This window comes from Neodiprion pinetum, chromosome 3 (genome assembly GCF_021155775.2).
Source record: "Neodiprion pinetum isolate iyNeoPine1 chromosome 3, iyNeoPine1.2, whole genome shotgun sequence".
In the NCBI taxonomy this organism is placed as follows: domain Eukaryota; kingdom Metazoa; phylum Arthropoda; class Insecta; order Hymenoptera; family Diprionidae; genus Neodiprion; species Neodiprion pinetum.
This window is the reverse complement of record NC_060234.1, coordinates 35,353,414-35,380,921: the sequence shown is the minus strand read 5'-3', so window position 1 is coordinate 35,380,921 and position 27,508 is coordinate 35,353,414. Positions and strand designations below refer to the sequence as shown.

General features: G+C 43.5%; 2 protein-coding genes across 7 annotated transcripts in view; one reads left to right on the top strand and one right to left on the bottom strand.

Annotated features, from left to right (window-relative positions):
• Positions 1 to 240: 240 nt before the first annotated feature.
• LOC124213753 (TWiK family of potassium channels protein 18) overlaps positions 241 to 27,508 on the bottom strand; it is a 207,326-nt gene continuing 180,058 nt past the window's right edge. The window contains exon 5 of the mRNA XM_069134282.1: positions 241 to 1,125. Within this exon, the coding sequence (XP_068990383.1) occupies positions 317 to 1,125 (809 nt within the window). The 3' untranslated portion in view covers positions 241 to 316. The remainder of the gene's footprint in view (positions 1,126 to 27,508) is intronic.
• LOC124213755 (cytochrome P450 4C1-like) lies at positions 22,341 to 26,211 on the top strand. 6 transcript variants are annotated; one of them, XM_069134279.1, is made up of 14 exons: positions 22,341 to 22,564; positions 22,784 to 22,888; positions 23,048 to 23,240; positions 23,317 to 23,423; positions 23,492 to 23,582; positions 23,703 to 23,888; positions 23,972 to 24,041; positions 24,148 to 24,274; positions 24,470 to 24,545; positions 24,668 to 24,783; positions 25,035 to 25,103; positions 25,231 to 25,411; positions 25,521 to 25,700; positions 25,940 to 26,211. In XM_069134279.1, the coding sequence occupies exons 3-14, from the start codon at positions 23,063 to 23,065 to the stop codon at positions 26,104 to 26,106; spliced, it is 1,548 nt and encodes a 515-aa protein (XP_068990380.1). In that variant the 5' UTR covers positions 22,341 to 22,564; positions 22,784 to 22,888; positions 23,048 to 23,062; the 3' UTR covers positions 26,107 to 26,211. The 6 variants fall into 6 exon arrangements, with proteins under 6 accessions (XP_068990380.1, XP_068990377.1, XP_068990378.1 ...); XM_069134276.1 differs by having other exon boundaries at positions 23,045 to 23,240; XM_069134277.1 differs by having other exon boundaries at positions 23,026 to 23,240.

The window sequence follows — 27,508 nt, the reverse complement described above, 5'->3', positions numbered from 1 at the left end:
GGGGCGGGGGGACGGCGATGTCGGAAACGGCGGCGGCCAGGTTGAACTCGCTGACGCTTCGTGGGACGAAGTACTCGAAGTGCGTGGGTCCGTCGTCGGGGGAGATTCCGGGCCCTCCGGACCGTCGCGTCGGCTGGCCCCGCTGGAAGTGAGAGTTGGCACGGCAGTCCGGGACGCCGATCTTCTTCCGAGGCAGGGAGTGGTGCCCGGGTGACGGGGCGGGCCGTTTGCTCTGGGAGATGTGCGAGAGGGTGTTGTGGTTGTGGGGGTGGGGTAGCGCGGGGGCGAGCTTGCCGTCCCCCGCGGTGCGGGGGTGTCAGGAGGCCGCGGAGACGACGGACATCGGTATGCCCTCGTCGTCGGGGGCGCCAGGGCCCCGACAGTCGGGGGCCCCCTCGGCCGGACCGGCGCCCCCCATGCCGCAGAACCGTCCGACGGCCCGGACGACGTGTAGAACCTGCTCCTGCACCAGGTTGAAGCACATCGCGATCAGGCCCATACCGAGGAGGATGTAGAGCGAGGTGGCGCAGAGCGAGAGCTCCTCGAGGATCGCCGAGGGCGCTGCCGCACCACCGGGGACCAGGTCGCCGAACCCGATCGTGCCGAGGCTCGTGAAGCAGAAGTAGCTGCTCTCGAGCAGCGACCAACCCTCGAGGCGATTGAAGAGGACAGCGCCGCCGCAAATGTACGCGATTATGATGAGCAGGCAGAGAGTTATCGGGATCCTGACGGCCTTCGGACACGGCAGGCGATGGTGGAAGCCGTGGTGGAGGTGCCCCTTGCTGCCAGGGTCCAGCGCCGTCGACGACGAGGCCGCCTGCAGCCCCTCGCTGCCGCAGTCGAGGAGGACCACGCTCCCCGCCCTTCCAAGGTCGTCGCAGGAGCTGTCCTTGCTCGGGTAGTAATTGCCCCCGGATTTCGAGTCCACGTGGTTGTGGTACGCCTTCGACGGCTTCCGCGTGCAGCTTCGGGGGCGGCACAGCCGCCCGTAGAGCCGACCGAAGCTCCGCGCCAGGACGTCGCCGACGGTGCTCAGGTACACCAGCAGCAGCGGGATCCCCGTCAGTGCGTAGATTATCGAGATCAGCCGGCCCCACAGCGTCTTCGGCACGACGTTGCTGTACCCTGAAATCACACGACGGTCAATTTTTGAGAGGGTGCTGTACGGGTATTCTTATCGACCGGGTTGAATGTCGCTTAATTTGGTTGTTTTCAAAGCCTAGGAATTATCGGTGCGAAGATTGGGTCTAAATGACGTTAATATTTTCAGTAAAAAATACATCATCTTCATCATCGTAAACGACGTATCGATATTACTATCGTTATCTGTGTAAATTAGATGATTTTAGAAAAATAGAAGCTTCAGATCCTCTCAAGGATTCTAAATGGTTGCAAAATTTTTACTCGGATTTCGGGGAATCCCGAAAATTTCGACAGAAGTGATATTTTCGCGATCGCCGATGTTTTTTTTACGAGAAACCCGACATTTGACAAGTGAATCAGTGACGCGTATGCTTTGATAATAGTCGAAATAAGTGACATTTTACTCGGTCGATAAAAACTGACTATAGCATCCTCCTGATACAACTGTCTTGCACAGTTACAAATTTATCAAACCGTTTAAATAAATTATTAAAAATTCCGATCTCTAAATTTTGCGGAATGAAAACTGAGTCGCTCGAACAAGAGTGAGATTTTAGTCTAGAAAATTAAAAAAAGAACTCTCTGAATCTCTGAATATTTTTCATAAATATCCCTACAGGGGTAAAATTTTATTACAGAAAATATTCTATCCTTTTACTTTGTTTTTGATTTTTTTTGGAGCTAAGCGTCACTCCTCGTCAAAAAAGCTCGCGGTTTTTACTCTAACGTAGCGACACCTTGTACGAGTACACTCGATAAGATTTAGAGAGTTTTGAGCGACAAGAAAGTCTGGCACTATCAGTGACCGTAATAAAGAAGAATCGTGACTAAATCAATTATCGTTTCTTACTCAGAATGATACATTTTATTTTATATTAAGCACCGTAAAATCGGTGATCCGCAGAGCTAAAAATTTCTTCCGTTGCACCGTGCGCCGCTCTTCGCGCACTATTCGTATGAATCAGCAGTGCTGCCCGGCTATTCCACGTCCTCGTTTCACCCTGTCTCGGTTTGGTATTCCTGGGCGTCCGGATCGACGGAAACGCGAGCTTTACGGCCCCTCGTAAATGCCCCTGGAGGACCGGGGCGACGGTCCCTCGCACCTCGCCATATGGGGGAACATGGAACGAGGAGGTAACCAAGGGACGAAAGCAAGCATCCGATCCGAGACATCGACGGCATAATTTGATCGCTTCGTGAGATGAATATTTCAGATTTTTTTCCCAATTTTTTTCCCGAGCGTGTCGAGGACGGAGGCGAGATTTATTTCCGGATTGGATAGAAGAAGATGGTGCGACGAGGGATTCTGACCGTCCACTTTGATTCGGCTCAATCAATAGTCATCGTAGGTTTATTACGCCTCGGTGCTGCCGGTGAGGATATCGCATTTTAATCGTCTTATGGCCCAAGGTTTCGGTCACGTTTTATATTATTCTTACTATTATAATTAAAAAGAATATTAATATTACACTTGGCTCCAATTTTAATTGGATTCACGCCTGGCAATAAAATATTCTGCGAACCTTCTTTGGGATACTAAAAGAAGTAAGACAGAGGGGAACAAATTACATGGAAAGGATTTTTAATCCGTGTTGTACGAGATTTTTCAGAAATTGGCAAAATTATCATTCGGCAGAAAGATTTTAGAAGATAATTCAACTCACTCCCTTACCCAGATGAATAGTTCCTGTAACCGAACTACGTCCCGCCGACAAACAGGAAATACAAACCTTATTCGAGTGTGCTCGATAACGTCGCAAACTAAAAGCGAATACTCAATAGTCGCAGAAACAAATAAACGTGTATATACAGGTATGCAAACTTTATCCGAATAGCAAACAGATATATAGGATTTTGATTTTTCTGATATTTGCACTTGGATTTATCTCGTTATTTCCGCTACGTGAATATATCGTGGCTGAATTCCATGGATATACGATACTGTCATCCCTCGAGCTTTTGTATCGCGATGTAAATAACGTAATATGAATATTCACTCTCTCATGTTTCCGTTATCCCGCCTAGATATTCGAGATCCGTACAGTAGTTGCAGTTCGTATAATAACTCTTTGCGAAGAGGCATGGATCTGCTAAAAATTAAAAAACGAGGAAATTCAAAATTCTACAATAACGATGAACTTTTCCAATGCAGGAATAAAGCTCTCTGAATTATTTTCGTATATTGCATTGAAAAGTTCGACGCAGCTCATTATCCAGGAAAAGCGAGTATTTTCTCCAAGCAATAAAACACCGTCGCGACTTTTTTCAAGAGCAGCTCTTGAGCTCTGAGGGTTTTCAAAGGGATTCCCCGGAGCGAATAGAATCCCACAAAGATACTCTAGTTCACGGTGTTCGTCATACCGACTTCGAAAGAATACCGGATTACGTGAAAGCTCGTAAATGGCAGCGTATCTTCTCATTAACCGAAACAAAGTCAGACACTGATCCGTCCTCCGCATTCCTACATCGCGACGTTTAGATCGTTCCCCGCATGGGTCCCTTTGTCGAGAAGCGACGAAGGCAAGGGGGTGGCTTTCCAACCCCCGATAACGGATTATGGCCAGGCAATTTAATGGCGGGTCGGAAGAAAGCTCTGCGAAGAGTGGGCGCGATAGCGAAGTTGATGTAACGGGGTAGGAAGGACGCCAGCGACTTGGCTCGAGGGTTCCATCGAGGGGTAGTTGACAGTGGATCGAGGCCGAAGAGTGTGCCAGACTCCCCTCGTGGGAAATCATCCCATTCGCTTCACATCGCTTTTCCTTTAACGGAGGCTCCACAATGAATTTTCCTCGAACGTGTCGCGCGCCTCGGCCAATAAGGAGCTGATAGTTACCGGTCGACAATTAGCTCTCAAACTTGGAGATGAGTTTCGTCTCGACCGGTTCGATATTCCCGGTTGGGTTCACGGACCGGATGTAAGAACGCTTTTAGAAAATTGGAGAAACTAATCGGTTATTTGTTATTGAGATTGTCACTTTGCAATGTATCATTTGTTGGAAAAAAATCAAACTAATGTAACCAAGCTGACATCTTACCGTTGACTGTCTTTTTTCGCGTGTAAATTAGTAGAACAGGGATATTATTGATTATGTGTAATTAGTTTATGTAACATGAGTGCCTAATTTGAAACCCCGAGACTTACGATTTGCTTCCATTAAAATTAAAAATTCAGGTTATTTGGTGATAAAATGGCGCCGATAACCAGGCTGTGACGTTATGAGGACATTTTCCAATACTGTTATAAAGGGTGAAATCACACCTTGTGCCTTTTTTTTTTGATCTAGCAGTCGTCATAGATAAAATACACGTGAAAGCTATATCGAATGTTTATCAATAGAATAAGGCTGCTGCGTCTATTCAAATTATTGTAAAAACAGTCTTGTTTTTAACTTCCATCTGGAAACACGTGTTGTGAATAAAAGCATTTTTCTTTGCCTCTTATTTTTCGCCTGTTCGGTCATTCATTTTCACTCGCTATCGGGCTGCGACGCAGTTTTGCAGCAATATTTAAAGGGGATAAGATGTGGTAATATTTACCTGTTATCTGGAATTTAAAATGCAAAATCACAGCCTCTATTATTGTATAATTATGCTGCAGAATAAGAAATATGATTTGACCGAGAGGAAAATTTTGGATGATGCGGAATATTTTGCAGGTGAAAATCGGCTCGCATAAATATCGTGGGGGGTGAAGATCTTCTGCGTTAATGAAATGGGGTGAGAATGAGAAGCTCCTGACGAGCTTGCCGCCTCCCTCTTTTCGACCGTTAACGATCAAATATATTTATTCCTGTATCGCTAAGCACCTCCCAAGACTTTTCCAATACGTCCCTTTAACCAAATTACGCGAAAATGGTTTGATTTCCACAGAACGGCCAATGGTTCCTGGGAAATTCATGAATAACTCATCAAGTCGCGAGAGTCGAAAATTACGATTTAACGACACTAAGCTCGAAATTTCAAAATGCAATTCAACCGAGAATTCCAAGATGGTCTCTGGCCGATAAATTAAGGAATTAATCATACGGAAAATCCTCTCATTATCCGCGATACTCCTCGAGGAATTTCGTTTTTGTGAAAAGTCTAGCGAGCCGATTATCACCCGCTGTCAATTTACAGAGTTTCCGGAGTAAGTTGCGAGTGTAACGAGATTATAGGGCAATGCGATACATACGGAGGTAAATAAGCACGCCGCGTCGTCGAGTGGGCGCCGAGTTTTTCTGAGCGTGCATGGTTGTTGTTGATTACAAGTGTGAACGTGTGTTTCAATTACAAGTTTGCAATGCACACGCGAGAAATTAACCCCCCTGTGTGCTGAGCTTTGGACCGCCATTATTTATCACCGCCATGCGCTGATTATAATCTCTTCTTGCACCTTTTCGCAAGCCTTAAATTACACAGGCCTGAGTACCTACCTTGGCTTTGCCACCAGATCTGCACGCCACGGTCTCCCGTATTTTAATGGATTATTCGTGATAATATCCCACGCAATATTACGGCTGAAACGTCGTTTGTTGGCACTGGTGCCTTTGCCAACGGCAATAAAAGTAAATCTCATTTTTCAGTTGCTCTTTTCGCTTTAGCGTCGCGGCATTCTCGCCCCCACGTTACCCTTCATCCCCTGGTAAAGTGAAATACGAATTTAAAAAAAAAAAAAAATATAAAAAAATAAGCTGAAACGCTTTTCGGAGCTTGATCGCGATCATTCGATAATTCCGTAACGTGAAACAGAAATGCAAATTAATACAACAAAAAAAAAAAACAAAGTTCACCGTGATCCTGTTTTACCAACGATACGTGAACTCTCGCAATAGGGTGTTGGAAAAATTGCGCTTCGGTAAATCCTGACAATGACAAGAGTGCAAACTCTGAGGTAAGTACTTTTCTCAATGGATTCCGCATGACGGATATTATCTAGGTAAGAGTACAACTTCCGTAGCGCCAATATCTGATGGTGAATTTTGGGTTTTCGCGTCGAAAGAAAGAAAAGTTAAATAGTGGTAAAACATGATATTTTAATCATTTTACGAGATATGTATTACTAAACAAATATTATCTCACAGAGGCCGAACTCTGCTAAAAGTAAACAATCGTCGAATATTGACATATTTTCAATTACCGTTAAAAGCGCTTGTATTTGCTCAAGGAAGCCGAAACAGCAAATTTTTTTCACTCGAAATTCTCATGATTTTGCTGAAAATATCAAGAATCAATGGTCGAAAATTAGCGCCACGAATATCGCACCATCCTCAAATTCTGTGCTGTAACTGAAGCTACACGTTTTGTCTCGGATTCGATTTCCTCGTTGGATAACGTGTAACGCGAGTCCGGGGACGCAGACGGTGCTGCATCAAGGCTCCCGCACGTGGATTTCGGTCGATTAAAGCTGCAACGGTGGATCGCAGGTGGTAGGTAGACCATAGATCGTAGATTGGAGTCGGCAGCCGGCGGACGGATCCTGCAGCCGCTGCGGCTTATCCAAAGCGCAATGTTGATTGCTATAATCGGGAGATGAATGGGTCCTGCGGTGATGCTATCGGTCGACGCTGTCCGTTGATTACTTTGCACCGGGTTGCACGATCCGACAAGGTGCCAGCATCAGCCGTGTCTTTCGCTGCTGGCTCCCGCAAAGCCACGGTAAAGTCACTTCGCACGGGAATTAACACTCGCTCGATTCGCGGCGGAAATTCGATCTTGATTGTTCTGTCTCGTTTTCGTATTTTGTCGTTTTTCCACCGACGATTCGATCGGAAAGCGCAACCCTGCTCGACGTCGATTGCACGGAATGGGTTCGTGTAGTAATCAGATGATAGACGCCGAGATGTGAAGTCGCGACGAAATCCGGTCAACACGTCGAGCCCACCCTGACACGCGTACAAAATCGTGAGATATGACGCGGGTTTGATATTTAATGAGATCCAGAGACTGTTTTTACCATTAACTGTCAGAGGTGGTCGTGGGCCCGACTTGACGAGGGTCAGCTGATGTCGCTACGGAGATCGACGCCGTTGTTCCACGAGGACAGGGCGTCGTCCGCGTCCCCTGCGGAAAGGCTGACCACAGTTACGAGCGGATGTTTAACCCATTTCGAGAAACTCCCACCAATATTCTACGGAATTCGCGCAACTCCGGCCTCTCCTGTACGGTCCCAACGGTACGCGGTGTGTCTCTTTCAGTTTTCTCGTTGAGCTGTGTTGATATATATATATATATATATATATATTTTTCAATCACATCGGAACTCGAAACTTGCCCCGAAGTTGCTGGGATCACGGTCCGGGAGTTTGGGTGTAGCTGTTCACTTTATTTGAGGTCCCATTTTCACTCGGATAACAAAGCGTCTCAAGTTGGTATTTTTGTGCGATCACGTATTTAACTACAAGTTCCATTGGCCTGTGATCGATACTCAATTTCAGAGGATCCGGACATTGCGTCGATGATTTTTTCAATTTTGAAACGTTCCTGTTTCATTCAGTTCACGATTAGTAAGTGCAGGGATTCTCTCACGTCTCGGACAATATTCGCTCTCAAGGATTATTGCTGGCAAAGCCCTTTCGGAGATCGAGTTAAATTCGTACAACTTCACTTTCTGTACTTTAGAAAGATTTTTAACCCGACGACTTTATAACTAAATTTTCTACAGTAAGAAAGTGGGCTCTTCTCCACAAGTCTGGACCTCGATCTATTTTTTTTCCCCTGAAAGACACTGAGAATCGTTGTTTCAAAGTAAAGTCGACTCTTAGAAAATCCATTTTCAGCCACACGAGTCCCTAAAAACATCCTTCTTCGGGCTGTCGGTTTATACACCCTCTGGAGGCTGCTAGTTACAAGAGAAAAGAAAGGTGGAAGTTTTGTAACGTCCTACGCTAAGCCCACCCGATCCTTTGAGTTCTCTTTGAACACCTCTTTCAAAGTAAGACCGTGGTAAAACTGGCCGTTGCCAATGTACATACATACTTTCCGAGGCTGCAAGGAGGCATTAAATATTGGAAAAACACCAGGGGTCGAGGAAAATAACAGAGAATTTTCGAACGGGTCCTATAACCAATTCAGAGTATGAAAATCTTTTGCATGAATTATAGCGCGTGGAAAACCAAGCGGATTTATTCCCTCTTCGTTTTAGAGAGAAAAATTAATCGCAAAAGTACTTTTGCTATTCGCAACAGCTTTGCCAACGTACAGCGAAGAATGTGGTGAAGGGTGAAAAAATTTGAGGGTAAAAAGTGACGCCAAAAAATGGTAGAGGGCAAAGCTCGATGGTATAATGAAATCACGGTGAGATTGTTGTCGAAAATTTCTTTCAAACATGTTTATTCATCGAGCCACGAATCCGACTCGGTGCGATTTCAAATCTTGTTAAATTTCTGTGTTTGTTCTACCAACGTTTCGACAATAGTCTCGTTCACCTACGCTTCGCCATCGCAGCTGGTCCATTAATTCACGACTCTTCAAGCCGTGGCTTATACAGCTGATAGAGTTTGCGATGCAAATTGGGGCATAATGTAAACCGCGAAAAGTGGCTCGCGTTCCGCGAGGAGAAAGAAAGAAATGGAGAGGCATTGATCTCCATATCACACTACGCAATCGTGTATCGGTGTACCGACGTCGGCGTCTCTCTCAGCTTTGAGTGACTGTCAGGAGGATTGAGTGTATCGACTAGGTTTTTCCCCAGGGTGACCCGGGCGGAGTTGAAGTCTGCGTCGCGAGTAAATTAAAAGCACATTCTATCCATCATCGGTTGGCTTCCCTTGAAGAATGTTGTGAGAATAAAGTGAATCACTCTCGGCGTGTTTCGGGCATACGAGCTTTTCCGTAAGTTATTCTTCATCCCCCTTTACAAAGACGACGGAACGCCAGTCCATCCGTGGACGGTGAATATTTGTTAATTTTCCTGCGGCATAGAAAGCGATGCCATTTTCATTAATGCGGATGCTTTTAAAGTGCACCGTTCTTTCCCGTCTCGCTTGCAATCACGGATGCTGAAGCTAAAAAAGGAGGAGAAAAAGAATGTTCAATTCTTGAAAGTTTCCAACCGCGGTGTTTCGATCATTGTGCGAGTCGCTACTTTTTACGTCCATGATCATCGGTTGGAAACGGCTATTCCTACCGTCTGTAACATCGAAGAAATCGTTTAAACAAGAATGCGTAATCATTGCGGGGAATTCCGTCTTTCGAATTCGTAGACACGTTTGTAGTTTAGTTATACATATACCGTTGAAAGTTGAGACTACTCCGACTTCTTTCGAGCCGCTGTTACGGCCAATAGAAAAGGAGGTAGGGATCTAGAGGCATTGACGTGAACCGGAAATTAACAGTACCAACTCTCGCGCCGTCTCCAGGGACGAACAATGGTCCTTTCGGGGTGGGAATCTGCGTCGTGGTAGAGAAAAATTCAGCCCTGAGATGGGAGCAGGCTTCAGAGTACGAATGTACACTGAGTTTGTTATTATACGGTTGAAGTGAAACTTTGTTGTTTTTATTGTTCTTTCTGAAAGTGTGGGTAACTCTGTGCACGACTAATAACGGCGGTTCGTTTGACAAAAGCGTTGAATTCTTTTTACAAATAAAAATTATCGTGTAAAATCACTTTATTCGAGTAGCCCGGTACTTTTATAGTGCAGTAATTATGCTTATGAGGGTTAAGCGATTCACCGAGTAACAATTACCGTCACAATGTGCAGAGCTCTGCAGTATAACTGGCTGGTCAGCTCTCTGATTTAATTCGCACTCCACGGATTTCAACCCTCTCTTCAAATTCGTTGGCAGCTTCATGTTTATTCCACATATTCATAACGCGTTTGGATTTCACTTTTTGTCAAATAGTTAAAAGTCGCGTTTATCCCGACCTGATTCAGACAGATGTATCGTAATCCATGCGGAAAGATTTCAATACCGAAGACCGATCAGAACGTATACTTTGGGTTTGCCGGAGCAACTGTGCCTGATTTAATAGCCGAAACGAATTTTGGCGAATAGTCAATTACGCTCGAGTTTGACAGATATCGATTCACCGAAGTCGCTGTCATCCGGGTGTAAGTGAGCTGAACGTGCATTCAATTCACGCCCAGTGTCAATTACTCCGTCGCAGTGATCATCGTGCAGACTAGCTAGACGTCTAGTCGGTGAGGGAGTGTGGATTTTTTTTTCTGTTTTTAACGCCGGTTAAAAAGAACGCGGCCAGATCCATTTGCCGAGATTAAAACCACGGCGGCCTGTAGCCTGCAACGAATAAAATTACTCAAGCGAATTGCGCCGCTCGCAAAGAAATAAACCAGCCTCTACACGCCGCTGCATTCCTCTCTGCGAGATAATCCACGCCCGTGCGAACAACGAATACGGGATTCAATGACGCCCATCAACCAGATCGGAGATGATAAAAAAATGCAGGTCTGTCGTCATTCCGGAACTCGTCGTTCACTTACAGGCGCATCGCGAATCATGAGAGTGATGATTCTGATTTACAAAAAATTCTAGGGCGATGAATCACCTTTTACCGTGCGAAAATAGTCATCGCGAAAAAAACTTGTCCGCATTATCATAAAATCATTGCGATGGTTAAAAGAAAGTATGGTACCTGCGATGATAGTGATAAAAAAATAACAGAGTCACATCCCAGATTTTCTCGTCACAGTTACAAAACCCGTTCTCATTTTGTACTCGGAACCGTATTCTTCGGTTACGGTGAAAATTTAAAATAGTCGAGGACTACACAGGAACCAAAACTAGAAAATCCGCCGAATGTAACAAAGTTTTCAGGCCACATGCGCACGGCACGGAGTTTCCCGAGGTAAAGCCAACTCCAACACCCGGAGTGTCTGTGAAGGCTCTTTGACGAGCAAATTCGCGATTCGAAACAGCTCCCGGTGCAGTTCAGCGACAGCCCATTTACTTCCACCGGCACGAACCGTTTCAAAGTGGATGAAATCAACTGTCGAGTAAATAATAGACTTTAGCGAGAGGAGCGGATTCTTTTATTTTTCTTGCAGGAAGCTGCAATCCTCAGGCGCTTTGGCAATCATATACCTTATACGCCGCGCCGTCTCGACTCACGACTCTCGGCATCCTGGCTCGATACTTTTTCACTTTCGGAAACATCTCACACAGGCGTACTTGCATTCCCGTGTGTGTACATAAGTTATGTACATTGTACGTATACCTTTACGACGTACGTTATACGTATATACCTTTCAGGATCACAGCGCTGTTCGTCAAACAAAAAATTATTACTTCGGTAAACTGTTTGATTTCGGAATCGTAAATCAGCAACGGATCTCGCCATACGGAAAATAGGATCAGTGATCATTCTTTGTTGGGCAAAGATAACAAGCCGCTGAAGCTTTTCGTCTCGATCGAAATTTCAGAATAATTGAGATTAATGACGTGAACTCTTACGCTCATTTTGGGTGAACTTCTACGGGAAGCGAGAATTGAATTTCCTGTAGCAATGACCCGTGCTTAACCCGAATTCACGAATACGCAAATATCTTTACGATGTGTGGACTTCGCATAACCGCGAATAACCATAAAAATCAAATTTCCGCACGCGACTCGAAGAATGGTACGAACAAACCGTATTCAAATTTATTCAAATATGTCTTCGGGCCTTCAAAAAAGAGTTTTCCAAACAGAGCTCTTCAATAAAAATCTCGTCATTTATTCAAATTTTTTAGTCTCCGTGTAAAAAAAAATTCAATGTTTTTTCTCTCTATTCGGATGAGCTTATTGAAGGCGAACTATCCGTATAAAGACAACGTTCGGACTGTTCGATTTGTATGATAGGTATAATATACCTGAAGAGCGATAAGTCCTAGGAGTCTGAAGTTTTCGGGCGAATGCACAGTATTTAAACTTTTTCCAAGAATTGTTCACAAAGAAAATAAAAGAACAGATTCTACTCAAAACTGCAGGAAAAGAGGTACACGTCAGGTTTTGCGGTGAAATATACTTCGTAAAATGCAGAGTTTACTCTAAAAACAGTGAAAACAGCCTAAAATGTACGGACTAAAATCTGCTAAATTCATGGTAAAAAATACAGTTGACATGAGTATTTTTTACCACAAATCTTGATGCGTCGCTATTTTCCTGCGACTTTGAGTAAAATATACTCTCTTATTCACTCCGTGTTTACGAGTATATTGACCGAACGTATTTTTGGAAAAAAGCATATTTTACAGGGATGAAAAGAGCGCGGGGATTAAGGACGTGAAAATAATGGTAAATAAAGAATCTAAGTACACAAATCACCATTCCTTTCAAAAATGTAACCAAAATCTAGTGAATCAATTCAAAGCACCTTAAAATCTGGTCGCAACGATGATTCAAACGATTTGCGAATGTGGAATTTTCACACCAATTCTGACGTGCGATTGTCAGTCACGTCGGAGTTGACGTTTGCTCCTCTACGGTAGCGTTGGTTTGGCGAAGATGCACCCGACGTCAGCTGCTGACGGTGGTTCACGGCACCCCAGACATACCGTTGAATCATGAGATCCCGTCAAACGCAGCCTCCCGGTTATAACTGGTTGCCCTGCTGAGCTGTCGATCTGGTCAGCATCTCGAATTGTATAGCTGCCACAACTGTTATGACCGTGCGTTTGCACAGAGAAACCCTTAAGATTCCTTCGTTTCGTCGAAAGTATCCGCTTCTGCTTACGAGCGTGAACTTGAAAAATTATATCGTGGTCGGTCCTACTTATAACCAGCTATTCAATAATCGTCGACGAGAAAACTAGCCGAAGATTTGACGGATCCTTCTCACTTCTTCCGGGCGAAAGCAGCGGGATGCCAAACGATCGGACGGCTAGGAAAATCGCTTCTTCGAGGTTATTCATCCCCTAAGGTCAACGGCCGGTTTGGCTCTGCACGTAAACCTTCGTCTCGGAGCGAATTATGTCACTCCTTAGGGTCGAACGTCGAACGCGCGTTGACGTGCCAAATCGGATTGTTCCCCGTTGACAATCCGATTGATCGACCTTGGCCTGGGAATTAGCGAGTGATTTGTGATATCCGGAGTGCAACTGGAATTCCCGCGGATACACTAGAGAGGGGACACGTTACGGAGTTTGGTAAAATTCGGAGTGGCTGGAGAGGATGGAGCCGTTCAAACGACGGGGCAATTAACGAGAACCGTTCGGGCAATTAACGAGATCCCCGACACTTGGGTTAGTAACGATCGTCCACTAGCTCAGGATTATCACCCCGCAGGGTGAACGGCACGCGTGCCAACGTCCCGAATCCCTTTTATATGCACCTCCACGTGATATACCTACCTGTCCTACGAGCTCCTCGAACCCTCTTCCGCACAGCCTACTCTGATCGCTAAGCCGTCGTGATACTCCGCGACTAAGTCCCTGATGATTTTGATCAACGTAACGAGCGATGCACCCCTTGACGGGATGCGGAATACCAAAATCATGGGCGATGAGACCGGACGTTACTCTGTATTGCAGGCCTCTTACCCTGCACTCGAACTCAGCTTCAGTGGCTGTAGGCTGGTCTCACCCCCCAGGAGGGTTGTTATGGTTCTGGTTTAATCGCCTTAGCGCTTGATTTCCGAGGCCCGAGTCTACTCGAACAAAGGATCTTAGCTCAAAATCTTCTTTTATGATGCAGTAAGCGGCTTCCGGCTTGTTCGAGTGTACCTTCGGACCGGTACGATATCCTCGATACCTGGATGTGGTTTCATTTCCAATCTCATGCCTCGAACGGCGGAGTGGAATAATTCGGATTCGGTTCCATCTTATATCCGTCCATTGACGAATCTCTCCCTTCCGTGACTCGAACCTGCATCTCTTAACGCACGTAACGAGCATTGCGGTTCGCGATACGCGAGCGCAGAGTAGTGCGTTCGAAACACTCGGCAGAATTGCGTTATGACATAAGTCGGCGTTACACTCGAAGTTGCAGGGGTTGTAAGGAGTCGAGACAACGAGTATGGTATGGTAAATAAACTGCGAAGAATAATGGAATCGAAAAGTTTTCCGTAGAATACTGTTTCCTCGGGACGAAGTTTAGATCGGAACGCAGATTGATGGTCTTCGTAAAAGAATATTGACACACCGAAAGTATATTTAAGGTTCTATTCCCACACCTGCGCGGTGGAATACGTAATGGAGAAAGAGGGGGGGGGGGGGGGGGGGAGAGAGAGAGAGCCTTTCTTTCGACAGCTGGAATTTCGACAATTTAGAACTTGCGGAAACTAAGGAGTCACGTCCTACTGCTTGAATAATTTGCAGTTGATAAACAGATTTCATAAAACAGAGGGTGGCTGCTGGATCATCTTTTCTTCCTCCCTTCCGTCAAATGCATCCAACGAATTTTGTATACGCAGTCCCAGCCCGGATTTTTTACATCCATGCAAGGAATTTATAGTTGGAGGACATGTTCGCGTCCACTAACGTACACACACACACACATACACACACACTGCATGCAAATATCTCGAAAAAGGGAATTCATCTAGACTTTTTCAAGTCTCAAAAAAGTGAAAATGCCATCGAGGTGAGCTGCCAATGGCGGGGGATAAGCCGAAGTGAGATGGAGCCAATTCGGGAGTGCGGATAAAGAGGGAGAGGAAGAGGAAGAGAGAGAGAGATGAAATGGCGTCCGGGTAGCGAAGCGCCATATAAAAGCTAAGTGAAATCGACGCCACGGCGAAGTGTCAGAAGTCGTGTAAGAGCCTGCAGATTGTCGATATTGTCGATATCGCGAGTCGTTGTCGAAATCTGTGAAATATCAGTTGATTTCAGTAGAACAAAGCAGACGCCGCTCGACTTCTTGTACGTGGTTATTAATAAGCAGCTACGCACGCGGAAAGAAAGAATCCGCTAATGAAAATTACGCGGCCTCCTCCTCTGAAGTTTCCCAAATAACAGACTGCCAGGGCGTATTGTAGAGGTTATATATACGGAGAGTGCGGCGAGAGGGCGAACCGGATATGAGGCCCTAATGGTCGCGTTTGCAATTACATTACATCCGGAGTAATTTCCACCTTCCCTCCCTGCAGCCACCTTTTCCTCGACCTCTTGTCTGTCTGGCCAAGATGGCGACTTCCGTCACGATAAACTATCTCCGTTTCCACAACCCGGTTGTCCCGGTTTTCCTTTATTTTTTCCCGTCGCGCTCCGCGAGCGGGAAGAAAGAATATTTTCCTCCTATTTTTCTCGCTCTTTCGCTCTCTTGTCGCTAGTTTATATAAAAATGCTGAATTGGAGTCGCACGCGGCTTCTTACAATATTATATATTGCTCGCGAATTTTTTCAATTTAGCTAACCAACCAATCCCGATTATGATTTCTCGCGATGTAATTTCGAAATGAAATTCTGGCTGGGGATACTCAATTGTAAAAACTGGCTGGTACCAAGAAAAAGAGTCAGCTCGATTATGCAAATTATTCAACGGCTTCGTTCAAATCTTCCGAGGGGTGTTCAGGTCCGATTAACCCAATTTCCTCCCGTTAATGAAACAAGTATAAGGTAGAAATTGGGGGCAAGAAATCTTCACGGTTGGATCAGGAATTTTCAACTGCCAAGATTTAGCAAGCTAATGGCCGTAATAGCTGCAAACAGAACGTGCGGAGTATATTTTTAGATAATAATAATAATAGCTACGACCACCGCGTCGGAAATTTTCAACGTTCAGATTGCTAAATTAGTCGTTTATCATACACAAGTATTATACTTTCGTTTTTTCGTTACAAAGTCCGCATATTTTCCATTCTTATCTCACCATCGGGCAAAAGTTTTCCTTAATCATTAAACTTTGATTATAATAATGTCTTACGTTGTTTCATAATTTTTTAATGCGAACCTTGGTTTAACGTTCCCTTGATATTCATGTTCGAAGGACTATGTAAAGTAATACCATCTCTCGGTAAGAAATTTTTCTGGAAGAATACAGATCACTACAGCAGGGCTGGTAGCGGTAAATTGATCTAACAAAAAAAAAAATTGAGAAAAGCGACTTTCAGATCAAAAACGTGACTCAGAAGTGACTGATCAGAATTAATTATTGCACAATAATTCAACGAAAAATGCTACCACCGTGTTGTTGATCTCATCATAAGCAGTCTTACTTTTCATTATGTCGCTGTAAGCAACCTGTTGCTGATTTTTTCATAAAAAATACTACGATACTTGACAAACAAAATCTTGTTTAGCGGATGTCGCGTTGGAAAAAAATTGTGTAACAGAATTTTTCTGCACGAAACTTATTTGCGACAGAAAACGTGACGATTCCTTGGAAAAAAGTGACAAAAAGTGACTGATAGGGAGAAAAGTAACCGACGACCAGCCCTACTATAAAATTTTATTGTTATTTCGTAAATCTATGGCATAAGAAAACGTTGGGTCGATCAAGATCGATTGCTTGTAAGAATAATTCAGATGACGGTGTAACGCATCATTCAGCCGCGATTGATAAGGTATAAGCGGCGGATTTGTCGAGGTAACGATTCGCGAGTAGAGAAAACTCGTAGAAGCGATAGCGGCAAGAGACTAACAGGCAAATTTCATCTAACTACAATTTGCATTCTAATTAGCAGACTGCAAGAGCGACTCGGTAGAAACTAACGAACTTTATCCTACACAGCGTATTTTATAAAAGAAAAGGAAGAGAAAAATTGGCCGGTCATCAAGATTGGACAGAGAGAAAAAATTCATTTGCTATATAGTCACTCGCAGAAAATTTTCCTATAATGGATTTCGTAGCATTTTCGCGTATTGAATATTAGTTTAATTACCAGAAAATGTGGCACATACGAGTGATTATTTAGTGCGATTATAGTTGTTAATAATAAATTTTTGGTCGTTCTAACAATGAACATGCTTATTTATTTAGCTTGCTATATTGTGCAAGTTAAATAAGGTGTTTACATCAATTTGTTGGCGTACCAGCACGAAATCATCATACAATAGTTACAGGAAAATATTATACAGAAAAACAGTTAATACATATTAACACATGCCAGATTTTCTCGTTGCTACAAAAAAACTTACATTCATTTTGTATCCAGACGAACTACATTTGCCGATTTTACTTACGGACTGTAAGATTGATATTTACAAATTCCACAACTATGCAAATTTCTCCTGCTTTCATATTCGAATTCAGCACCGGTTCGCAAACCCGAGTAGCCATTTCTTGGCCGTATAACTCCTGGGCCGAAATGGTACTTCGGATTTCGGTTCGTTTCGCGGGCCCTGATCGCTGACGGTGATCAGGACGTCGGCTCCAACCAACAGCCACAGAAGGGGTTCCGCGGGCTAATGTCTCGTGTATATGGTAATGTGAGGACACATGCCAACACGCTGCGTTGCCGTGCGCGAAAGGCGGCGTTTGCTTAGCCGGTATATCTGTAGACCATTTCCGGTCATCTCTCCGGGTGGGTCTTAATAAGAGGACGACCTGGAAGTGGCGATAAGCCATTAAGCCATTAGCATTGACAGGCAATCATCGAACCGTCTTTAAATTATCACTAACGACAGCTGTCGGAGTTGCATCCAGTCTCCTTTCACCCGTAAACCCGCCTTATAGCTGCGGGACCCAAGGTGCGAGGCACCGATACGAGATGATGGATGATCCCGAAATAACGAGGTTCACGGAATCAAACGATCCGTTATGGAAGTTGCACCATATACCGAAGAAAAATTACAGATTTGTCTCAATACAGCACGATGCATAAGGTATTCCGAAATCGGGACGCCAACTGCATCGGCGTCCTAATTGGTATCTATAATTACGAGCTGTGGCTTTTGGAGGAACGTTAATGAACCGAAGATCGGATATCCGTGCTGATTACGGAGCTTCGTTGTTACGGGTACGCGAACTGCAGACTCAACCCCGGGGACGAATTCGAACCGAACGTGTACGAGGACGTAAAAGCGTCCTCGGGTTTATACGTATCTACACGTGATAAACGATGACCTAAAGTTGACCGTTCCAGTTTTAATTCGCGTTAATGGGGCGACGCGATGTAGGCGCACAGCTCGGCTGGACGGGTGCGAAGCAAGCTGCGCGTTGATGGGTAAAATACTGCACTGACATTTTCCATCTTGTGGAAACGACGGGTTAATACACTTCAGCTCCCCGAATATTATACGGGCTGGCAGTTATGTCGTATAAGTCGACATTTTTATTAGGTTGGAAAACAAATTGGTCCTGTAGTCGCTATTTTTCATAAGACAAAATTGCTGGTAGTTCAGACTTTTTTACTGCAACAACTTTCCTCCCGGAATGGTGTTTGATATCATTTTCATCGTTATTGCGCCTGTGCTGCAACATTCGTGAAATTATTAGCGATAGTGCAAAAAAAGCTGCAGCGCTGTGGGAGGTTAAATTGCGGATAACAAACCGGTGGCCAAATAAATGCTATAAATCCAAAATTTGAAGGTTCTTTCGAGTCAAGGTTCGAAACGGATTGTCCGAATATCGTGAAACATGCGCAAAGTCAGAGACTCTTCAGGCGGTTCTCAGCGTTAAGGGCAGGCCTTAGAGTGCCATTGACTTAATTAATTTCCCTGTGTCTAATATACTCTGCCCTATAACGACTCAAAGAAATCTCATGTAATCTCGATCCCCTCCGAGGTGCGAGACTTGTCTGTTGCATTAATACATTATATGTATGTCGCACATGAATTAAAGCTAGAGATGAAAGGGAAAGGGAGAGAGCCAAGGAGAGGAGAATATCTCTGACAGGAACGAGTGACGCTGAAATACGCGAGACTCGCGTTGTATTTCTCTTATGTTGGTGGAGTTTAATGAACGCGAAGTCATTCCGCGCTCTGCCACCCGCAGACTCATTTCCCGACATCTACGATTTAGGTACCAACGCTGTGTGTACGAACGAAACTGCAAGGGATTCAATCGCGGCTGGAAACACGTCGAGGACTTCAAATTTCACGGATATCTATACAGACCATTGCGATTTGTTCTCGTGCGTACGACGAAACGCGGCTAATTTCTACATACTTGTTTTAGAAGTTCGAACGCGTCTTGACTCCGATCAAACGACGAGGGACTCGAATTGCGGACGGAAGCTCTACGCAGATTGGAAAATGGCTGAGATGGCTTCTCGGCATTCCCGACGGACCATTTCCATTCATGACGATCGAATTACTTCCGTGGAACTCCGACGGACGACGATGTAAAACATTCTCCAAATTTCCTTCACTCTTTTCCATACTGTAGATGCGAATTTTTCAATTTCTCCGAACACTCGTTTTTTTTTTTTTCTTTCATTCTGCGCCGAATGAAAACTCGTTGTATGTACGAACTTTCAAAGTTTCCGTCACAAATTTCCGGCTCGTATCGTTTGCAGTTCAGGTGTTATTGGACGTGCGTATTTCCGGGGAAAATTCATCCCGTGCACTCTGTACCTCCTACGACGGGCTCGGCATAATGAAATTACAAAATTTACATAACGAGGGCAAAGAACCAGAAGGGTGCAGGCTTTATTCTTATACATGGGCTTTGTCCCATCTGCTTTTTAATCCACGACGATATTATGTTTTTTTTATTAACCACTCCGGAGCACAAATTCATCGGCTTACACGGGAAATAACAGCGTTGAAAATTTATTCTTCCGTGGTTTTTTGTTTTTTTGTTACCTTGAAGCACTACGTTTGAAAATTTTTTTTACGGAATTCGCGAGAACGATGATTCGGAGAATATTAAGGCGTCCGACAGCAACGGCTCGAAACTTTGCGTCGACGATGTTACTTCAGCTATGAGGTCGCAATTATCAACATTCTAATTGATACGTTTGTAGGAAATTGGTAAAAATTACTCCGCGGCGTCGTGCCATTCAGTCTCATTACCTGCACTGTGTCCATTCTATCTGTATTCATTGCCGCGCTGCATGGAGGAAATGGGTTATAAAGGAACTACGCTGTTCAAGTTTGCAGTTAACTGCAGACTGAAGTAGAAACCAATTGAAATAGATTTCGCCCAGTCAGCCTTCTACAAGCTTACCACTTTTCATCGATGAATTGTCATTGATTACGAATGCGTCCTAATTATCAGAATTCGATTTCCCAGGAATAACCATGTAGTTCATGTTGTTATCACTAATAAGTCTCGAAAATGAAAAATCAGAGTGAATTGAACATGATAAAATTGTGCGAAAATGACGAGTGTCTCTTGTTTTTGTTTAAATTTAATCAAGCCATCGTGCTCATTCTTCACGTGAAGTTGGATGCAGAAATTGAAGTCGATTTGCGCAATTTCAAACGAGACGCGAATGAGTTTCGAAGCTAAAGTTATACGCGAATAATCGTCTCAGCGCCTCAGCATTCGACCAATTTTGCATTATTTTGGTATACAATAGATACACCCTGATCCCTTCTGGAGATTCTATACACGCTGTACAAACTTCCGCCTCATCTCATCAATTATTTTCTCATGTCATACAAATTTCACCGAAGCGTGCAGGATCTGAATTTTCAAAACATTCCAGGCATCAACGATTTTACTAACTTCTGCCAAGCGATCGGAGTGACGGTACAAGCAAGTATTCGTAAAATTTAACAACTTTCATTATTTCCACAGGAATTTTTGGTGCAGGTTCACACTTATTTGTTTCTGGGGTCAGATGTCAATAAAACAAAAATACCAATTACAACAAATTTGCGGAACAAATTTTCAGGACGACCACTTAATTCTTTTTGACTCACTTAATTGACTTTGGACATTCGGAACGTTTTATGCGATTGTAGATTTTTAAAGCTTTAAGCCCTATATCAATACGTTCGATGCGTGGAGAGCCGAAATATACCAGTTCTAAGAGGAATTAAACTGGCAAATCAGTGTTCTATCTTATACCTTATTCTTTCAGAATCAAATTTTATCAGTTCTCCTATGACTGATCTTGTTCTTTTTCTACAGATTTTTTTTACACATAAGTTCAACGTTAAAAGTTGCGGTTATAGTTCCGGAGTACGAATAAATTACATGTTTTGGTTTTTTATTTTAAGTTCAATGGTGGCTGGTCGCAAAGTAAGACGATTTGTATATACAGATGTCATCTAAAATTTATATAAATAAAATAAAAAAAAAAAAAAAGGTCTACGTCAGTTACAAACTAAGGTCAGTTAAGTAAATCTCTTATTGTTGATTCCTCAAAGAACAGGATTATAAACTTGTGGCACATTTTTGTTCAATAGTAGTACGGACACGAAGGACGTTAACCATGTTTACAATATTTATAAATAAATTAAAACCGTTCGAAGACGACCTCCACAGTAATAGCATAATATACGTCTGCCCCCAACTCTTATTGGTTAGTATATAATAAGTTGGACTGTTATTTATCTTTTTTAAGTTCTATACGATTGCGCAAATTGTTAACAAAGCAATTATACTTTGGTTTTTGTTTGTTTTTTTACTGTCTGCATAGAATGAAATTGTTTCCCTGAGGAGGGTCCATAGAACGGGCCGAAACGTTGGATAAAAAAAAACTGGTGTCTGTTTTTCGACGTTCCCTGACCTACGTATCCAAGAATTTCTCCGAACGTTTAGATTATTGTGGTCAAGATTTTCCTTCACACAGTTCAATCGTACGTCATATATCTAGTCTTGCCGTCTGAATAAGAACGAAAATTCTTCATCGAATTGACGGTTTCGACGATATTGGAAATCTTACGATTGGTATATTTCGGCTCTTCGTGTATCGATCGCATTGATAGAGGGCTCAAATGTAAGATCTCAAAATCTGGAAACGTACAAAATTTGTCAAATATCGAACTTCATCGTGAGAGGGTACAAATTGTGATAATATTTTCAGTCTTTTTAACGAACCTGGCGTGGTCGGCGCCCGCCGATCTTGACCAAGTTAAAGCAAGAAAAGCGAGAAGCACCCGTCTGGCAGTAGCAAGGCTGAATCAATCACGGCGTACGCTATTCTGGCTCAAGACTCACCATCGATATAGAGACGTGGACGTGTCTTGTTTGAGCTATGTCGATGAGATATTCAGTCAAAGCGGTCTTATAAAGAGACAGCGATAGGCATGCTCTATCTCGTTTGCACAGCGGTGGACATATTCTGTGCATTCTTTAGGTAGGGAATACGCGGTGCATTCTTTATAATTATCATGAAAATCATCACGTGGGATCTACGTCACAGAGGCCAAGGTACGCCTTTACGACAGCATAGCCTTTCGCGCCGTTCCGTATGGAAGGAGTGCCTGAATCTAACGGTTCAACTCCATCACCTCGATTGAAACTGGTCAGGCTCGTTATAAGAGTCGAATCTCACATCGCGTTACTTGGTCGATGCAAGAGGTATTTAGCTTCCAGAAATGAGTTTACTCGCGTTGTTTAGCCGATAGAAGAAAAAAAACTTCAATCTATTTCAACCGACAAAGTCTTTTCCGACAAAACAGTGAACATTTTCAAGTGAAGATAATCCATTGAAACTGTCCTGATGGTAAGTAATATATTGCTTCCTTGTATATTTTCACACGCAAATTCCCCGTAAAAAATTAAGCTGGACGAAAGAAGTGTTTTCAAGTAATTGTCATGATCTCAAGATATTGACGGAGCTTTTTCGAATTGACGAATTTATGCAAAATATCGCATGAATTTTTTTTAGAAACGAGGTTCACACGATGCGGTATAACGAAGATTGATTTGGGTTTTCTTTCAGAGCAATATTTTGAAAGTTTAAGATCTTGATAGTGGCTTCTTCTCACGGTGAAAATTGGTCCACGGAGTCTCTGGGAATTTTGACATCATCTTTATCTTGGCGGAGGTAAGGCTTCCTGAAGTAATAACAACAACAACAACAACAACAACAACAACAACAACAACAACAACAACAACAACAACAACAACAACAACAACAACAACAACAACAACAACAATAACAATAATAATAATACGCATCAGCTTTTCAACTTTTTTATAGTAGCTCGTGAATTGCAAAATGGATCGTTTTGCACTGACCCTTTGTTTTGTCGCGTGTGTCGCATTGTACGCGATAATGAAAATCGTAGGGAGGCTGGGAAAAATAAGAGCATCCCTTGATCGTACTTCCGAATTTGAGGGACCGCCATGCTTGCCAATCATAGGCAACGCCCATATTTTCATTGGAGACAGTGAACGTGAGTGTTGGGATTTCATTTTACCCGCAAAATTATCACGTGTAAATAAGATGCTCCGTCTCCTGTGTTGTTACAGACATCATGAACAAAGTTCTGGAAGCCGACAAAATTTATTCGTCACCTTTTCGGGTGTCAATAGGCAACTTGTTATTTTTCGTAACAACCGATCCTGAACAATTGAAGGTGACAAAGTTTAATGTTATAATTCAAAAGGAGGAGGAATCGCGATATATGTCGACGTGTCGTTTCAGTTGGCACTTTTCGGCTCGAAGACTGTTGAAAAAGGCAGTTTGTTCGACTTCGCTCGACCCTGGATCGGTTCAGGATTAGTGACCGCTCCCTGTAAGTTGTACTGTAACGTACAGTGACTCGACGTCGTCTGTTATGTGTACTTGAATTGTTGTTTGGATTTAAGAAATCATTCATCGACAATTGCATATGCGAAGGTAACCTCTATTTCAGACTCGACATGGCAGGTGCACCGGAAGCTCATCCAGCCAACCTTTGGTCCAACAATTCTGAAGTCCTTTCTCGAAATATTTGTCGCCGAATCGGTGATGGTGGCGGACCAAATGGAGTGTGAATTGAATGGACCAGAATTTGAAGTATCCAATTACTTTTCGCGGTGCACGATGGGCAGTCTCTGCAGTAAGTCGACTTTGGGTGACGTGCACTATTCCCTAATAATTAATCGACTTGCATTTCTGTTTAATGTCAATTTCCTGTCGCAGAGACTGTAATGGGTGTGAAATTGGATGCATATGCGGGAGAGAATAATCCCTATGTCAAGGCATTCCGCAAGTAAGTTGATCGAATCTTCGGTCCAATGGGGCCAGTCTACATTCTTCCTATTACTTTGTTCGAGTAATCTACCGCAGTTACGGATTAGCACAATTCACATTCGCAGAGTAACGGCTGGTATAGTCCGAAGAGGATTCAGTCCGTGGATACACCCGGACTTTATTTTTTACCGTACGAAACTTGGCAAAGACCAGCAGAAATACATAAAGTTCATGCATGACTTCACCGAAAAGGTGAATATTAAGTTTTCGATTATTTATAGTATTATCACTGCATGTACTTTTTCTATGAAATGCAATTTGGTGAAGAAATTCTTAATGGTAGAATGTAGAGTCTTTACGCCACCCAGGCAAATACACGAACGGTTATCCTCAACGCAGAACAAGTAGTTTGAATAAAAATTATTGACATCCACTTTCTCGCCACAGTTAATCTCGACGAAAAAGAAACAGCTACTCGAGCGTGGTAATCGGGAAAGCAACGAAGATGCCGAAGACGATCGATGTAAGTAAGCACCGACCAATTCATGTTTAGGATTGGAATTATTTGGATTGTAGCACGACCAATATCGTGATCAAGTTCATATATCCATTCAGTTGTGAAGTAATCGATTTATTTTCGCACAGATAATACGGCGACACGACGCGAAGCATTCCTGGACCACATAATCAAATTATCAGAGCACACAAAAATACTGACCGATGAAGAGATTCGTGACCAGGTCCATACATTCATGGCTACCGTAAGCGTCACATTATTGCATACTTCCGCATGAGTCTTTATGGAGTATTCATTTCTTAGTCGGGCTATAGTAGTTTGTCTTACAAAGACTGTTCCAGCTCAAAACGTAATTTTTTTTCAAGATTCGCAAGCTCAATTGACACTTTTCTCGTTTTCCCCATGAATCTACATTATATCAAAAGTAGAATCGACACCCAAATCATAATTAATACATCATTGGTGCCGTTCATTACTTTTTTATTTTCATTTCAGGGAAGTCTTTCAACGTCCGATACAATTGGCTTTGTCATGTTAATGTTGGCATCCCACCCATGTGTACAGGTATATATATATATTCACACTAGACTTGGCGTACGCGAACTTTTACTTTTTCTCGACGATTTCTGACCATTGACATACGAATTCTTCCGAGTCACTGTTAAATCACTGGTTTCTGACATTACATCAGGAAAAAGTTTACGAGGAGCTTTGTGAAATATACGGAGACGGTAATGGCGATGCACAATTGAACGTCACTCAAGAAGCGATAGCACGCATGACTTACCTGGAACGAGTGATTAAAGAAACTCTGCGCCTGTTTCCAGCCGTGCCTCTTATTGTTCGGGAGGTATCTGAGGACTTGGACATAGGTTTGCGAATCTTCGTTTCGTATTCTCATTCAAGTTCCCGCTTCTTTATTTGCACAGTCCAATGTACACGAAGCTCGGCTTACTCGTGTGACAATTAATGATGTTGCAGGTGGACGCAGTTTGCCTAAGGGAAGTACAATGGTACTCAACATCCTGGGAGTGCAGAGAAGCGAGAAATACTGGCTCGACCCACTCAAGTTTGATCCGGATAGATTCTTGCCTGAAAATTTTGCGAAGCAACCGCAATGCTCGTACATACCGTTCGGTGGTGGTCCAAGGAATTGTATAGGTAAGACAAACAGTAATGTTGGCTACAATCCCAAGCCACGATGCTTCGAAATTAACGGTGATGCAGCTCGCACAAAGGCAAAATTCTAAAGTATCGTCGTAAAGTCTGCTGATTTAATTAGCAATGCTATCAGGCATGCAAAATGTTATATTGATCATTCGGAAAGAATTTTTCAGCTTGTTCGAATTGCAGGCTCTGAACAAGGGTGAGAAGAATTTATCGATTCATTCAATTTTCAGCCCAGAAATATGCCATGCTGCTAGCGAAAACACTCGTAGCAACGCTTCTCCGAAGATATGTTTTGACCCACGATAAAATCGTACAGATAAAAGATATCCGAATAAAATTCGAAGTTGTATTGCTACCAGTAGAGCCAATCACGATCGGGATCAAGAGACGGACGTGAAAAACTGCATTACTCCAGGACAGTTGCCCTACCACGTAGAAAACTCCGAATGCCATGTACAATCATTAAATTTAACGATGATTAAAATTATACCATGACCTCAAATTCTCAAGTAGTTTGGCAGATAATACTTTTGAAAATTTCAGCAGTAATTCATTCGGTCGAGTCTTGTGTAAAGATATTATCACGAAACTTAGGATAATCTAAAAACCATTTTATCCTCGTGCAGCAATAAATCATTGCGCGCGGAGACCGAAGAGTCGCTTAACAATCAGCTTGCACGACTTGCAAGTCGAAAGTACAATTCGATTGCCCGATAGTTACAACCGCCCTTGCCTCCGTCTCCACCACACGTGACGCGACTACGTATTTAAACGTTAATCCTGGCAAGATGTCACCGGACGTCCGGCTGTCCAGCGCAGCGGGATCCTGCAGCAATCACGGGAGGATGCGGGATCAGGAGCCTTGACAAATTGATAGAAAGTCCAGAGGAGCGTATTTCGTCGAACCAATCTAGGCTGGACGGGCGAATCAGCAGAAACGCGAATTGGCAGAAACACGTCCACTGCAAACGCGCGATTATGAGCGTGTGTAACGCAAGGTGAAATGCGTCGTATGCACGTTACAACCGTTCATTTCATTGCGAACTGGGAGTAAATTCTTCGGGGCCGCGTGTGCAGCCTGCAGAGAGAGACAGATAATATGCAGCGAGACACAAGCGGGGTTGTTTCAACCCCCGAGGATTCATGGTTATGGTCGGCACACTTTGTCTCGTTGTTTCCAGCACCGTATATACACGTATACTTTTCTCCAAGTTCCCCTATGCTTTTCATTTTCACGGTGTGCTTCTCTGCGTATCTTCGATTCCAATCTTCCCTTCTCCATTCACATCCTTCTTCTTCTGCTTCTTCTTCTTCAGGTGGTTTCGAGCGATCCGCTCTCGACTTGACCACTCCACCTATTGTTGAAATGGTAAAGATGATGTTAAACTCCGTGAATCTCCTACAATTCGTCCTTTTCAATTCCGAATTCGACCTTCACCTCTGCTCTCTGTACACGGTCAACGGTCCGAAATCGCTCGGAACTAAGTATAATGGCAACGGGTCAGATTTCCCCCCGTGTTTACCAGAAGGGTTGTTCTGCAAAGTTTTAGGGAGACGTGGGTCAGATTGCAGGACACCGCTGACGCAGAGACTTCTGGTATGCTTGTTACTATTATAATTGTAAGAACATCTTGCAAGTTTACGCTGCTGTGGATTGAGGACTCCTCGCTTTGACGTGTCCCGGTCAATCCACCTGCAGGAATTAAATATATTCTCTCTTTTCCGGTAAGACAGACCTCGAGTCGAAATTAAGCCTGCAGATACTAAGCGGAGCCTTATTTAGTACTTTTTGGTACTCG